Source organism: Eleutherodactylus coqui, chromosome 6 (genome assembly GCF_035609145.1).
Source record: "Eleutherodactylus coqui strain aEleCoq1 chromosome 6, aEleCoq1.hap1, whole genome shotgun sequence".
NCBI lineage: Eukaryota > Metazoa > Chordata > Amphibia > Anura > Eleutherodactylidae > Eleutherodactylus > Eleutherodactylus coqui.
In genome coordinates this window covers 145885364-145900682 of record NC_089842.1, presented here as the reverse complement: position 1 = coordinate 145900682, position 15319 = coordinate 145885364, and the positions used below count along the sequence as shown (strand labels likewise).

General features: G+C 46.7%; 2 protein-coding genes across 3 annotated transcripts in view; one reads left to right on the top strand and one right to left on the bottom strand.

The window, feature by feature from the left end:
• LOC136632750 (circularly permutated Ras protein 1-like) overlaps positions 1-1370 on the top strand; it is a 65142-nt gene extending 63772 nt beyond the window's left edge. For both annotated transcript variants that reach the window (XM_066607885.1, XM_066607884.1), the window contains exon 24: positions 734-1370. In XM_066607885.1, coding sequence (XP_066463982.1) covers positions 734-823 — 90 coding nt within the window. In that variant the 3' untranslated portion in view covers positions 824-1370. The remainder of the gene's footprint in view (positions 1-733) is intronic.
• A 3840-nt stretch (positions 1371-5210) lies between these two features.
• On the bottom strand, positions 5211-12603 carry LOC136631494 (ferritin light chain, oocyte isoform-like). The gene is made up of 4 exons (XM_066605795.1): positions 12382-12603; positions 7800-7946; positions 7377-7499; positions 5211-5423 (listed from the first exon to the last, which is right to left on the bottom strand). Exons 1-4 carry the CDS (start codon positions 12481-12483, stop codon positions 5265-5267), a joined length of 531 nt encoding a protein of 176 aa, XP_066461892.1. The 5' UTR covers positions 12484-12603; the 3' UTR covers positions 5211-5264.
• Between the last annotated feature and the right edge of the window lie 2716 nt (positions 12604-15319).

The following is a 15319-nucleotide window of genomic DNA, read 5'->3' as shown; positions in this document are numbered from 1 at the left end:
AAACCCATCATAACGGGACACCCCTGGTCTTTATGGACAGGCATTAACTTTTCCATCCTCTGATAGAATCCCACAGAGGCGCTGTGCACTAGTGTCCACCTTTACAGTCACTTCATGAGCCGAGTGTGCAGGCACTCTCGGTCATAACTCACAGGGTCCCCTGACAGACGCTGTCTAGCTGCTGAGCTGAATGTGCCCATTATTCACAGGGTCACCTGACTAATGACACTGTTAAGGTGCTTAAGCGCATGCAGCCCAGCAAGTAGATGGCACCTGTTATCAGGTGACCCTGCAAGTAATGGCTAAGACAGTGCGCAAGCATTCAACATAACACGAGCGCAAGTAAATGGACGCTAGTACGCAAGCATCTTTTGCTATAGCATCTGCGTGGGATTTCAGAGGATAGAAGATATGCCAGTCTATCCAAACCAGAGTAATTGTGCCTGTGCAGGAAAAAAAAAAAAAAAAAAATCTGACTTTTTGCCTAATTGTAGTACAATGCAGGGCATGCATGACAATATATAGCGATTTGACAAACAGTTACATGTCTAATTTAGGTTTTTGCTAAGCAATCTGATGGGTTCCCTTTAATTATGTAGTAGTGTGCATGTGAGGGAGGACTGGCCTGTAAATTTATTATAATCTAATGAAAAAAAATTTGAACTGAAATATATAAGAAATAAACGGTGTAGTGGCAGAGAACTGACTTTGGCATGAAATTTTTTTATTCTAGAGTTTTTCAGATGAAATGGCAAAAATGATCTTTCACATGAAAAGAGCAAAGAACAAAGTTTTGAATAAACTAAGAAGCCAGACAGAATGAAGACGGGACCAAGATCTCAACATATTAGAGAACCTCTGCAGCAATATGGGAGAGTTTGAACAAGACACCTGGGATATACATCCAGTCTACTGAGAATTAACGTGAAATGTTAACGGAAAGGTGGCCGGCATGACAGTCCATGTGCAGGTTGTGGCATCAGTACAATGCCATAGAGTGTAGCTTCTAGTTTAGTCAGCCAATGGAACCATGCAATAGGTCTTGGAATAAGGCCCAATTCACAGGGCAGTCTAGTCAAATCCTGCAACAGATCCAAAACACAGAGGACATGCAGAGCCCTCCATTATATAATTTGCTCTATTAGTTTTCAGCTAGTGCTTCCCATCAAACCTGAAGTATTTAAAAGGCTTTTATTTACACTCCACAGGACAATGCTTCAGGTGGTTTCTTTGCCTCAAATGAGATCTGCAGATTTCACTGTGTAAATTAAGATATTTGGCTTTACAATTATGGAGATGTCACTTCCCCTTCCAGCATGTTGTATGATTTATATTTATTGTGTGTTTTTTTATATGGTGGCATTAACACAAATGACAGTTTGTCTATACAATTAAAAAGTTGTACTTTCTTGCAGCCAAGTTCTTACCATTGCACAAGTTCCTTGGTATAGTATTGCCTGAGTACATGTACAGAAACTGGTCATGGCAATTCAATCCATTACAGGGAGACCAAATACCACCATTCAGCAATTAGTGATCCTAGACACTTCATTAACATGTTTACTGGGGCAGCTCAGAAATATGATAAACTGGCTTAGGGTGGATTCAGATGACCGTATATCGGCTCGGTTTTCATGCTGAGCCGATATACGGTGTCTAGAGATGAGAGAGCATACTCGTCCGAGCTTGATACTGGTTCGAGTATTAAGGTGTTCGAGATGCTCGTTACTGGTAACGAGCACCACGCGGTGTTCGGGTTACTTTCATTTTCTTCTTTGAGAAATTTGCACGCTTTTCTGGCCAATAGAAAGACAGGGAAGGCATTACAACTTCCCCCTGCAACGTTCAAGCCCTATACCACCCCCCTGCAGTGAGTGGCTGGCGAGATCAGGTGTCACCCGAGTATATAAATCGGCCCCTCCCGCGGCTCGCCACAGATGCATATTGACATTAGTTCAGGGAAAGTGGTATCTTGGTGGAGCTGCTATAGGGAGAGTGTTAGGAGTATTTTAGGTTTCAAGAACCCCAACGGTCCTTCTTAGGCACATAGGTGCGATCTGCGATTTCTGTTCTCTTCTCTATATGCGCTCAATGGGGCCGGGGGCAGCAGCGCCGAACCCATTGAGAACATATAGAAGACAAATCATTCTTCTCTGCCACAGCTGTCACAGCTGTGGCAGAGAAGAATGATGTTTGCCCATTGAATTCAATGTAGCCGGCAATACAGCAGGTTCCACTGAAAGCAATGGGCTGCCGGCGTGCGCGGGGATGAATTGTCGGGAAGGGCTTAAATATATAAGCCCTTCCCTGCAATTCATCCAGAAATGTGTTACAATAAAAATATATACCGGCGTATAAGGCGACGGGGCGTATAAGACGACCCCCCAACTGTCACCTTATACGCCGGCAATACAGTGGAGCAAAGAATAAAAATCATTACTCACTTCTGGTGTTCTGCGCCGCTGCTGCAGGCTGTCGCTCCCTCCTGGTTACCGGCAGAGCATTGCTTTCTCTACGAAGGGCTTTAAATCCCCGCTGCCAGAAACACACGTGCCTTCAGCCAATCACAGCCAATGACAATGATGTCATTGAATGTCTGTGATTGGCTGTGTTTCTGGAGGCGGGGATTTCAAGTCCTGCGTCCAGAAAGCAATGCTCTGCCGTGGACCAGGAGGGAGCGACAGCCTGCAGGAGCGGCGCAGAACGTCAGAAGTAGCGAGTAATGATTTTTATTCTTTTCTCAACTGTATTGCCGGCGTATAAGGTGACAGTTGGGGAGGGGGGGGGGGGGGGGGTCGTCTTATACGCCCCGTTGCCTTATACGCCGGTATATATTTTTATTGTAACACATTTCTGGATGAATTGCAGGGAAGGGCTTATATATTTAAGCCCTTCCTGACAATTCATCCTGCGATCACCGGCAGCCCATTGCTTTCAGTGGAACCTGCTGTATTGCTAGCTCCATTGAATTCAATGGGCAAACATCGTTCTTCTCTGCCACAGCTGTTACAGCTATGGCAGAGGAGAACGATCTTTATGCTGACAGTGCGGGGGGGGGGGGGGGGGGGTTGGGCCCACTCTTGCCGCTATTGTGGCTTAATAGTGGGACCTGGGAACTTGAGATGCAGCGCAACATGTAGCCCCTCGCCTGCCCTATCCGTCACTGTGTCGTTCCCATCACTTTCTTGAATTGCCCAGATTTTCACAAACGAAAACCTTAGCGAGCATCGGCGATATACAAAAATGCTCGGGTTGCCCATTGACTTCAATGGGGTTTGTTACTCGAAACGAACCCTCGAGCATTGCGAAAATTTCATCCCAAATAACGAGCACCCGAGCATTTTGGTGCTCGCTCATCTCTAACGGTGTCATCGGTGGGGGGAGATAATGGAAAAGCCAGGAGCAGGAACTAAGCTCCCGCCCCCTTTCTGCCTCCTCTCCACCCCATCTGCACTATTTGCAATGAAAGGAGGTGGGGTGGGGCCAATTTCCAAGAATTAGCCCTGCCTCTTTCCTGCCTCTCCCCATTGCAAATAGTGCAGAGGGGTGGAGAGGAGGCAGGAGCTCAGAGCACCACTCCTGGCTCTTCCAGGCTCCCCCCTGCAGAGAGAGACGACGTATATCGGCTCGGTGTGAAAACCCAGCCGATATACGTTTGTCTGAATCCAGCCTTAGGGTAAATGGACAGGTACACCTCCCTAGATGATAGAGCTCTATTCACTTAGACTCCTAGTCACTTCAGGGCCAGTACAAGTCATGTCAGGAATTTAAAGTAATAGTCATTGTGACTTACATTAGTGTAGTGTTGCTTTGGCTTGCTAGGAATAAATGTGTTAGCCTTGATTACATTGCTGCATTATGCCCATGTGGAGCAACAGCTTAGAGCCAACACATGGAATGGCTCACTGTTCCAGGATAGGCTCTATAATATTACCCCTGTTGCAGTCAAATTGCTGACCAGCTCAGAGATTTAAAAGAGATAAAATATATTAGTGGCCACTCCACTAGAGAACTTATGCCCCATCCCATATACATCAGTAATAGGGATGAGCGAGCATGTTAGTCTGAGCTTGATGCTAGTTTGCTCATTAGCATACTTGAAAGTACTAGTTACTCGAGCGAGCACCACGCAGTGCAAGACAAATTTCATGCATTGTTTTCAACGGAGCAGCGGCTGCTGCCGACGGCTCCTTCGAAGGCAATGTTCTGCCGGCACCCCTGAATTTTTTCATGGAAGGGCTTTACATATAAGCCCTTCCCTGAAAAGCAGGAATGTGTAAAAAAAAAAAAAAAAAAAAAAAAAAAAAAAAAAAAAAACAGTAAAAGTAGTGCAGGGTAAAACAAAAAAACAAAAAAAAAAAAAACTCCCTTCAGCTGCTGGGGCTCAGCTGCATCTTCTGTGCTGTCCCTGACTCTGTAGTGCTGATCTATCAGCAGGTGGGGGTTTAAAATCCCCATCTGCTGAAAGATCTGATTGAGCGCCTCATCACAATCACAGACAGCTCTAACCCATCATTCATTTGGTGAGAGCTGTCTGATTGGCTGAGGCGCTCAGCCAAATCACAATGAGTTCTTTAACCAGTTGGGGATTTTAAATCCCCGCCTGCTGATAGAACCGGACCACAGAGAAAATGCGACTGAGCCCCAGCAGCTAAAGTGAGGCAAGTGGTGCATTTTTTTTTTTTGACAGGGAGCCGGCAGCAGGATACTCTTCTGCAGCTGTTGTGTGTGACAGCTGCAGTAAGGAATTGAATTCCTCTGCTGCATCTGTCACAGATGTGGCAGATGTAGCAGCAGGGAATTCTTTGCTAGTGGGTAGGAAGGAAACACCTGCCTTTTTTTTTTAACACTAAAATTCCTGCTTTTCAGGGAAGGGCTTATATGTAAAGCCCTTCCATGAAACACATTTCATGGGTGCTGGCAGATCATGGTTTTCAATGGAGCCGCCGGCAGCAGCCACAGCTCTATTGAACACAATGCATGCAGCTACACCCTCTCGGAGCATCGGTCACCTTGAAGAATGCTTGTGTCTCCCATTGACTTCAGTGGGGTTTGTTACTCGAAACGAGCTCGAGCATTACAAAAAGCTTGGCTCGAGTAACGAGCACCTGAGCATTTTGGTGCTCGCTCATCTCATTAAGTTTAGAGTTTTAGTAAACTGACACCAGAACGAGACAGTTTCCAGCAGTTTATTTTTACAAAAACGCGGATCACTTGTAACACTACAGCTCTTGCATATAATACAGCTATACAGAAGTAGGACATTAGTCAATGTCATCTCCCAAAGTCAGCTTGTCAAACAGGTATTCTCCCATGCCAACCTCTGTTGCCTTTACACGCTTCAGGTTTGTGATATGGTCTCCTAGTTTCTTGATCACTTTCACCTCCTTCTCAAGATATTCAGTTTCCAGGAAGTCACACATCTGTATGTAAAAGTGATATTAGACATTTCAGCACATTGTATTCCTCTATGATGAGCAAGCATTTCAGACCAAGTTAGTGTCAAATCAGTTGCCAGTGTTGTTGTAAAGAGGATGTCCTTAATACAGACCACTTGCTCAGGAGTTGTAGTAGCGCATAAGAATGTCAGACAAGGCACCTGGCATGTCAGAAGCTTAATGGATTAAGTATCAATGGCAGCCCTGTTTTTTTCTGGGGAAGGGGGAAATAGAGGCTAAACCTACAACAATCTGCTGAACAGTGTCAAAAAAAAAAAAAAAAAAAAAAAAAAACAAAAAGGGAGATTCTCTAGCTACACTTATTCCCCATGTTAATCCTGCAGCATCAAAATACCAACGACCACCTGCCTGAGCGAGTTACATGCTTTGCCCCTGATCACATGGTGACGTCGGTCCTTCATCCCTGAGCAGATACTAATAGACCACCTGTCCATGAGTGAGTGACGTGCTCCACCCCTTATTACATGAGTGACTCCTTTATCCCAGCCACAAATCCACATCCAGCTGAATCACTAGAGCTCCGCCCCTGATCACATGATGGTAACGTCACCACAGCTGCTTCAATATTTTGACCAACTCAAACTACCACAGCTTCTTCAGTGAGTTACATGTGATGTCCTTCACTATATCATATTATATTTGGTGCATTGTGCCACCAGAAATACTGGTACTATGAATACTAACAACTAGTCTTCTTAAAGCTGACATTATCCTTGTTACACCTTAGGGAAGGGGCATCAAACTCATTTTCACCAAGGGCCACATCAGCCTTATGGGTGTCTTCAAAGGTGTGATTGTAGTTGTAAGACAGTATAGTAATAGTGACCCCCATACTGGCTGTAGTATTAATAGTGGCCCCCATAATGATTTCTATAGGGGCCCCAGTAGTAATAGTGCCCCACCCCTATAATAGCCCCAGTAGTAATAGCCCTCAGAGTGGCTCCAATAATAAGAGTGTTCCCCATAGTGGCCCCAGTAGTAACAATGCTCCACCCATCAGCCTCAGTAGTAATTGGCCCCTAGCTGGTCAGCATTCATACAGACACTCCACTCACGCAGCCTTAGAGAAATGCATAGACAACCAAGCATCACCATTCTCATTACAGAGCCCTTCCAGGCCTGGATAAAGATGGTTTCAGTCCTTCAGTAGTCCAAGATACTAGATGCTGCTCTGACTGGTCAGTACTGCTATGGACAGCACTGGTTAGTCAAAACAGGTGAAGTATCTAAATCATGATATCTACTAATACCCAGTGTGCAACAGGTAGTCAGAAGCTTGTGTGGCCCTTTGCCCAGGCTCAGAGGGTCACTTTTTGGAGTGTCTGACAGCAGTGATTGAGCAATATACTATAGAGTCACACCACATTGAAAAGAGGAAAGCAACACTTAACTATGGATATTATCTATGAAAATTTAACAGCAGTGTACAGTTGCAGGTTTAAAATTGCAATAGAATCTCCTCCAACTGCAGCTTCTGGGTAGACGGCCCAGCGGTAGTAGTGTCCACTGCAGCCAGAGGCCACTACGACCCCATATATACTCCTGGTAAGCATGTACTGCGGCACTGGCCTCTGATTTGCCACAGCGGACACTTGACTTCACCAGACGGTCCACTTGGAAGTCAGTGGCAGCTCTCAGCTGCTTCTTTGGGCCCCAGGACAGGCAAAATCCCTACTTTAATTTAGACTGGGCCCATTGGTTGGATGGGGTATTTGTAATGAAAACCCTTTTAAGATACAAGGGGTTCTTCACCATACATTGAAGTTATTTATGTTAGAGTGCCCTTGACCACTTTTGAAGAAATGCTAGTGTGGCTTGGTTTGGCTTTTTCATTTGTATAATTTAAAGTTACACAACCTCCTTCCTAAAGCTGTGAATATTTTGCATATTGCTAACATCCAAGAAATTCACACTTACATGAGGGTCAGCATGGTCAAATGCAATCTTGTGAAGGTCCAGAAGAGCTTGGTTCACACTTTTTTCAAGTTTCAAGGCATGCTCCATAGCACTGGTGCCATTCCCCCAATCAGCCTCAGGCTTCTAGAATAGAGGGGACAAATTCTAATAGTGCAAGACAAGTAGTTTTCTACAATACATAGCCTCAAGTGGCATATTCCCTCCATTTTACTAGGTGCAGAAATAACTTGCAAATTTGTACAATATAGGTCAAGTTATTTCATCATCTGGATAGAAGAATGTATGGATGGATGCTTCCTGAAGCTAGCCACTGGCAGCCAACACTCCATACCTCCAAGACACGTAGCTACCCACTTGGTATAGTTTCCTGCACATCAGGGCAGTGTCCTTGTGTACATGTCCAAGCCCCATAGACATTCTTACCTGGATGCCTTGAAAAACTATCCGTCCTCCACGTTTATTCTGGAACTTCAGAAGTTTCTCAGCCTGCTCTTGCTTTTCTTCATATTGTTCATGAAAAAACTTTGAGAACTTTGCCAGCGCCACATCATCCCGGTCAAAGTAGAATTCCTAAGATAAAAAATATTTTGGGCCATATTGCAACAGTGTAGCTTTGAAAAACCAATATTGGAGATGAAGGTTCCCCTCATGAGGAACTTTAACAAAAAAAACAAAAAAAACCCCCAATCCTAGGGGGTTGTCAAGTTGTAAACTATTTAGAGTCTATCCTCAGACTAAGGCATCAATAGTAGATTAAGGGTCTGTTGCCAAGGATCCCTACGAGTCAGCCATTTTCTACACTGCAGCATTAGTGCACCAAGCTGATTTCTGCACAAAGCAGACACTGTTCCTGTTGTGGCCAGGCTTGGCATTGCTGACTGTTTCAATTGAAATAAATGGAAACTTGGCCTGCAATACCAAGCCTGGCCACTACAGAGAGAATGGAGCTGTCTGCCTCCTGCAGAAATCATCTCTGTGCATAAGCACAGTGGCTCAGCAAACTGCTAATTGGTGGGGGTCCCAGGCAAACCCCTGCTGATACACTACTGAAGGCCTACCCTTAGGTTGGGCTATACGTGCACAACAAGACACTAAGTGGCACAATTTCTACAGCAAAGTAGTATCAAGAGTGGGTATTATTGTATCTGGACACCACCGAAGCTAGGGGTTTGACAGGGCTTCAATGGAGAACGCCCCTCACACCCCTAGCTCCCGATTGGCTCAATAGGTTAAGGTCCTAGAAAGTGCCACACTCCATTTCTGCCTGAATCGCTGTGCCATGCGAGTTAGCCGGTGCTCTGTTCCAGCACAGTTACTGCAGCTAACCAGCTGTCCCCCCGGCACTGTGCCCTCCCTGCTGTCTGTGGCCACTGCCTATAAGGCCTACCTCACACAGGGAGTTTGCAGAAATGCAGTGTTTTTCAACGCTGCGTTTACTGCAAATTCCACCTGGTTTCAGCAGCGCTGGCATACAAAGGATGCTGAAGAGAAAAAAAAAAAAAGCAATACTCACCTAGTAGCTGCAGGCCGGGACGCTAGTCTCTGCCATTGATCTGGGCTGATTCCGGACTGCAGTGGCTAGGTGAGTTACTTTCTTTTTTTCTCTATTCTGCCTAGCTGGGACTGATTTTCAGGGTAGGGCTTCTATTGCAAGCCCTCCCCCCCAAAAAAATCAGTGAGCGGTTAACATTGCCAAAAATGCGGCACCAAGTGTCTTCAGCAGAAGTTTGTTGCAAATTCTCCAGCATTTCTGTATCTAAAAACCAGTCAAAATTTGCACCCTCCCTATTTTGAAACAGCCCTGCCCATTTCTGCCATATGTAAACATCCCCCAGCATAAGTCACATCCCCCAGTTGTAATTGTGCCCCCCCCCCCCCCCCAGTGACAGTGCCCCCTCTGAGGCCTATACTTACCCCCTCCTCCGCATGGAAGCTCTGCTGTTCTTCTGCCTGGTGCACCGCCAGCAGCGCTGATCGCAGGTGCACACTGTAACCGTGTGCTGCTGGACGCCTCCTCCCCTGCTCTCGCGGAACCTAAGAGGAGATGTCGGGGGAAGGCAGATCCCAGCCACACACTGACATCACAGTGTGCATCGGATCAGCGCCGCTAGCAGGACAGTGAGTAAACACCGGCAGGAGAGCTTCTGCTCCTGCTGGTATTTACTAACATGGTGAGCGGCCGGCGGCGTGTGCCATAGGTTTGCTGCCATAGACTAATGGGCAATTTTGGTCTACTGAGAAAAAACAAAACACAAACACTTTCTTCATGTGTTTGCAGACACTACCAAAGTTAAAGGAGATGTCCCGAGGCAGCAAGTGGGGTTATACACTTCTGTATGGCCATAATAATGCACTTTGTAATATACATTGTGCATTAATTATGAGCCATACAGAAGTTATAAAAAGTTTTTTACTTACCTGCTCCGTTGCTAGCGTCCTGGTCTCCATGGTGCCGACTAATTTTTGGCCTCCGATGGCCAAATTAGCCGCGCTTGCGCAGTCCGGGTCTTCTGCTGTTCTCTATGGGGCTCCGTGTAGCTCCGTGTAGCTCCGCCCCGTCACGTGCCGATTCCAGCCAATCAGGAGGCTGGAATCGGCAGTGGACCGCACAGAAGAGCTGCGGTCCACGAAGATAGAGGATCCCGGCGGCCATCTTCAGCGGTAAGTATTGAAGTCACCGGACCGCCGGGATTCAGGTAAGCGCTGTGCGGGTGGTTTTTTTAACCCCTGCATCGGGGTTGTCTCGCGCCGAACGGGGGGGGGGTTTAAAAAAAAAAAAACCCGTTTCGGCGCGGGACATCTCCTTTAAGAGGTGTGGTTTGGGGCATGGCTCATCAAAACCTGTTTTTGCCTTAGTTATTCTAGTGGCCACAACTAGTAGTTGCACCCCCTCAGTGGCCCCAGCAGTGAGAGACAGACTTCTGGCTGCTGCACAGCTAGAGGTAAAGGGAAAAAGATAGCCAGCAGTTATTTTTTTTGCTGGCCATGAATACCAGCCTTTCAGCTTAATTCCCCGGCCATTACCTTAGGGAGAGATTCTTCATAGATCCTTTAAGGACTTGTTTAAGTAGTGTGCTACTACTGTGCACTCAGCTGAACTATATGAATGGATCATGGGGCTTGAGAAGAGTGAAACATTAAGATATTAAAAAAAGAATTGAAGAGTGAAACATTAAAGGGGTTGTCCCGCAGAAGCAAGTGGGGTTAAGCACTTCTGTATGGCCATATAAATGCACTTTGTAATATACATCATGCATTAAATATTGGCCATATAGAAGTTATACACTTACCCCCTCCGGTGTTGGAGTCCCCGTCTCCATGGCGCCGACCGAAGCCTTCTTCTGCCTGGATTAGACGCGCTTGTGCAGTCTGCCCTCTTCTGTCCCGCTCCGGCGTGCTCGCGCCGCAGAGGTCTTCTGCGCATGCGCAGAAGACCTGTGCGGCACGCTGGAGCGGCCCCTTCAGTGGAACAGAAGAAGCAGACTGCACAAGCGAGTCTACTCCAGGCAGAAGAAGGCTTCGGTCGGCACCATGGAGACGGGGACGCCAACACCGGAGGGGGTAAGTATATAACTTCTGTATGGCCAATATTTAATGCACGATGTATATTACAAAGTGCATTAATATGGCCATACAGAAGTGCTGAACCCCACTTGCTTTTGCGGGACAACCCCTTTAAAATATATATTTTTTTAAATTGAAAGCAGCTTCACTTCCATAGTTTTATTAATACAGACGTTACCATTTATTAATGTGTAGTGGCCTACAGTTTAGGGTTCCCTCCCACACATCAGAATGCATGTTTTAAGTTTGTCTTGTATTACTGTCATAAATGTGGACTGCAGATGTGTGTATTGGAGTTTGCAGGCATGAAACGGTTAATATCTGGTGTTGTCTGGAAAATGTATCCAACTATCTAGCTGTTGGTCTGTGTTCACCTGATGTGATGAGTTGATGGAGATGTCTAAGGCCGCCTGCAGATGGGCGGGTCAAATCCAGCGGCGAGAATTCTCGCCGTGGGACCGGACCTCAGCGCCTGCAGGGAGGAGTGCGTACTCACCCACGCCTGGCAGCCCCGACTCTTTCATTTGCCGGGCAGCCGGCGCATGCACAGACCGGAGCCGGGTGACATTTCTGTGCGAGGCTCTGCGAGCCTTGCACAGAAATAGGGCATGCCATGGTTTGTTTGCTGCGTGACATTTCGCACGGCCAAACCGCAGCTGTCTGCATAGGAATGCGTGTTGTAATGCACTCCTATGCAGTCTTTCAGAGGCGGAAATCCCACGGATAACCCCGCTGCGGGATTTCCACCCGTGTGCAGGCGGCCTAAAGTTAGTTAGGAGTGAAGGACAAAGAAAAGAAAATGCAAGTGTGAGAGTGTTCAGCAGTAGAGAGTTTAACTGGGAGGAAAGCTCCTACAGAGAATTAGGACTGGATTCATAATGCCCCGGGAACCCTCACCGCTCCGACATTATGCAAATAGTACGCAAGAACTGTTTATGGTTACTGCCCAAGGAGTCTAAGTAAACGGAAAATACTCAACTACTTTATTCTATCGGAGTGATCCGCCGCAGAAGATGGAACGTTGGCATCAGTGACAGGATTTAAAGGTAACCTTGGTTACTAATTGTTGGTCTCCCCCCATGGTAAGGTCCCTAGCCACCCATAGTGAGATGGTAGAGCCCCATGACAAGGCCATTTCTCTACCCTGCTGTCTCCTCGGCTGAGGGCCTGCTCCTCGGATGCTGCAAATGCTCATTAGTTTTGGGAATGGTCTTTGCATTGCTGACCAGGAAGCTACATAACCTTGTATTCATACCCATTTTGATTCAAGCAAAATATATGGCCCTTCATAGTGATAGAACGAAGCAGTTCACAGACCTTGTAGCAGTCTGAACATTGTACAGTGAAGAACTACAACCCCCAATGCAGAGGGAACACACCAGTTAGCAATGCCAGAACAGTTTAGTAACTACAGGTTTCTGAAGCTTGTGCACAGACTCACCAAGGACAGGTAGGCATAGGACACCTTCAGCATGAGGTTGACAGTGCGGTTGACTCCATCCTCACTATCCAGGTGGTAGTTCTGGCGGACCAGGCAACTCATGGTGATTGTAGTAGTGGCTGTCTCAGGGAATAAGATGAGGTTCTGGAGAGAAGGATGGCTATGGTTGGTCTAGTACCGAGAAATCCTGTTCCGTTCAAACACTGTTGAAGCAAGAACTCCTGTGACTGTCTGCTCTAATGTACCTACTACTGCTCTCTGACTTTTATATGCCCACTGGGTGGAGTCCTCCAGCACACAATCCACCCACCTATTTACCTCTAATTGCTTGGATTGGCTTGTAGTTTAGTAAAGGGTGTAAAACAGAAGACCTGGTAATCATTATGCACTCTGGAAAGTAAAGAGTTAACACTCTAAGGCCCGGTTTCACATGGGTGTACTTGTGCATGCATGGTGGTGCCATGCAGAAAAACAACGCTAATGTGTATGATATTTGGAGCCTGAGAAAATCATATTTCAGCCAACAATGCATATAATCTTATATCTTGCATACATGTCATTTGTATAATCCTTCCCATACCTATATGTTAGTAATACCTTTCCTCTCAATAAAATTACAGTGTCGGGTGCCTGGACTTCCAGAACCTCACTGCCATTAACTACATTCGGATGTCGTGTCTGAGTTTTGGTTACGGGTTAAGTCACTGGTGACTCTTGTATTTGATTTTACCTGATTTAGGTGTACTTCTTTAAAAAATCTTTGACACCCCCCATTGAAAAGAGTTGGGTTCATATTTGTGCATCTTGCAGCTTATGGGCAGCTTCACAAAAGAGTTTGCGCAAATACGCTCGCCGCAGCACAGTGTTTTTGCACATGAATGAGGTTTGGAGAGGGATATGATCAGGGTTTTGCACGTGTCTATGCATATTACTGTAATTTTTGTGCTGCAGGGCCGGTTCAATAAGGGTGGATTCAGACGAACGTATATCGGTTGGGTTTTCACGCCGAGCCGATATACGGTGTCCTCATCTGAAGGGGGGAGGATGGAAGAGCCAGGAGCAGGAACTGAGCTCCCGCCCCCTCTCTGCCTCCTCTCCGTCCCTCTGCACTATTTGCAATGAAAGAAGGCGGGACAGGGGTGGGGCTAAGTTCCAAGAATTAGCCCCACCCCCATCCCACCTTTCCCCATTGCAAATAGTGCAGAGGGGGGAGAGGAGGCAGAGAGGGGGCGGGAGCTCAGTTCCTGCTCCTGGCTCTTCCATCCTCCCCCCCCCCCCCCCCCTGCAGATGAGGACGACGTATATCGGCTTGATGGAACATTCCAAGAAGAACTGATACACTGTGATATTCCTTGCGTAGGGTCTGAGGGGGCGGTGCCTGACACAAGCAGTCTTTCTTTGGCCCTCTTTGAATCTGTGTCAGGCCCCGCCCACTCAAGCACGGTACTATACATAACACAGTGTATGTGGTTTTCTTGGATTGTGTCTGTAAGAACATTTGCTATTTGTGTTTTTTGGGGCTTGTTCACACTACAGACTCCTGTCCATCCAGAGTAAACAGAACAAGGGTTGAATCATTATTCTGTCTGTATGAGTGAAGAGATTAGAGATTAACTTTCAAATGGAAAAGTAATGTCCGCTCCCAAATGTATTATTATTAATCCATTTCAGACAACCTTGAAGCATTGATCGGTGGTTAATCTTTACTCTTGGCTCATTTTAGTTGTTTTCATTTTAAAGTACATGAAGTTTATGTGGTTGGTGGATAACTGCTGTACAGTACAAAGGGTCTGCCATGCACTAGTGATCATGGGGGGCTTCAGCTTGTCAGGTTGTTGTGTTACTGGATGGCACGGTGTGATTAATTTACACTTAGGTCAGGTCTGTGTCCTTTTATGTATGTATGTGTGTATATGTGTATATATATATATATATATATATATTATAGTTCTTCAGATATATCCTATTATTAACCTGATGAAGAATCCTATCTAGATTTGAAGGCTTGCTGTAACGGTATTAGTGTATCTTGACGCCACCTGAAGCTAGGAGTTTGACAGGGAGAACGCCCCTTTCACACCCCTAGCTCCCGATTGGCGGAAGATCCTTAGGTCCTGGAAGGTGCACAGATGTGTCATGAGCGTTCCCTGTGTGTTCCCCAGCGCAGTGGTGGCTCCATTGGTGTTTAAAATGTAGTTGTTTCATGTACCTAGGCATGCTGCGCTGCTGTGAGATTCCCCAGTGCAGCAGAAGTGTGCTCGCTGCTGTCCACAGCGCTGTAAACGAGGGTTGTGGGTACAGAGCGCTGTAGGATCCCCTGTCCTGCATGACAATGCGCCGCTGGCAGTCTTTATTCTGCCGATGCTGTGTGCTCCCTGCTCCCGGGCGGGGTATGAACGGGGGTTATGGTTACGCCACCCGCCATTTTTAACTCACATCCTGCCAGCAGGGGTGGGTGCCAGCCTTCTAGGGACGCGCCGATGAAGCTTCATCTTCACGCTGCTGCCGGCTCCCTGCTTCTGGGCACGCTGTGCCCTTCTCCACTGAGGGAGGGTGCCGCTGCCAGCACCCAACACGCACTCCGTTGCGGCACCTTGCCTGGGCAGCGGCGGACGCTGTAGCCGACATCCAGCCACCTGTGCAGCCAATGACGCACAGGGGGCGTCAACCCAGTCAATCTTGACTCCACCAGCACTTGCTGGTGGCGTCAATATACACTAATACCTGCTGTAACATCATCTCGTTTTATCATATCTGCAAGATTACTTTGTTTCTCTTACTGAGAGCAATCACATGGCATTGTCTCAAGAACACCTGGTGCAACTAATCAAGGGCTTCATTAGTTGCGTCAGATGTGCTTGAGTTAAAACATCGCATACCTGGACTGTTTAAGCCTTTGTTGCCTGTGACATTTGACTGTATATTAGAAATATGGTTA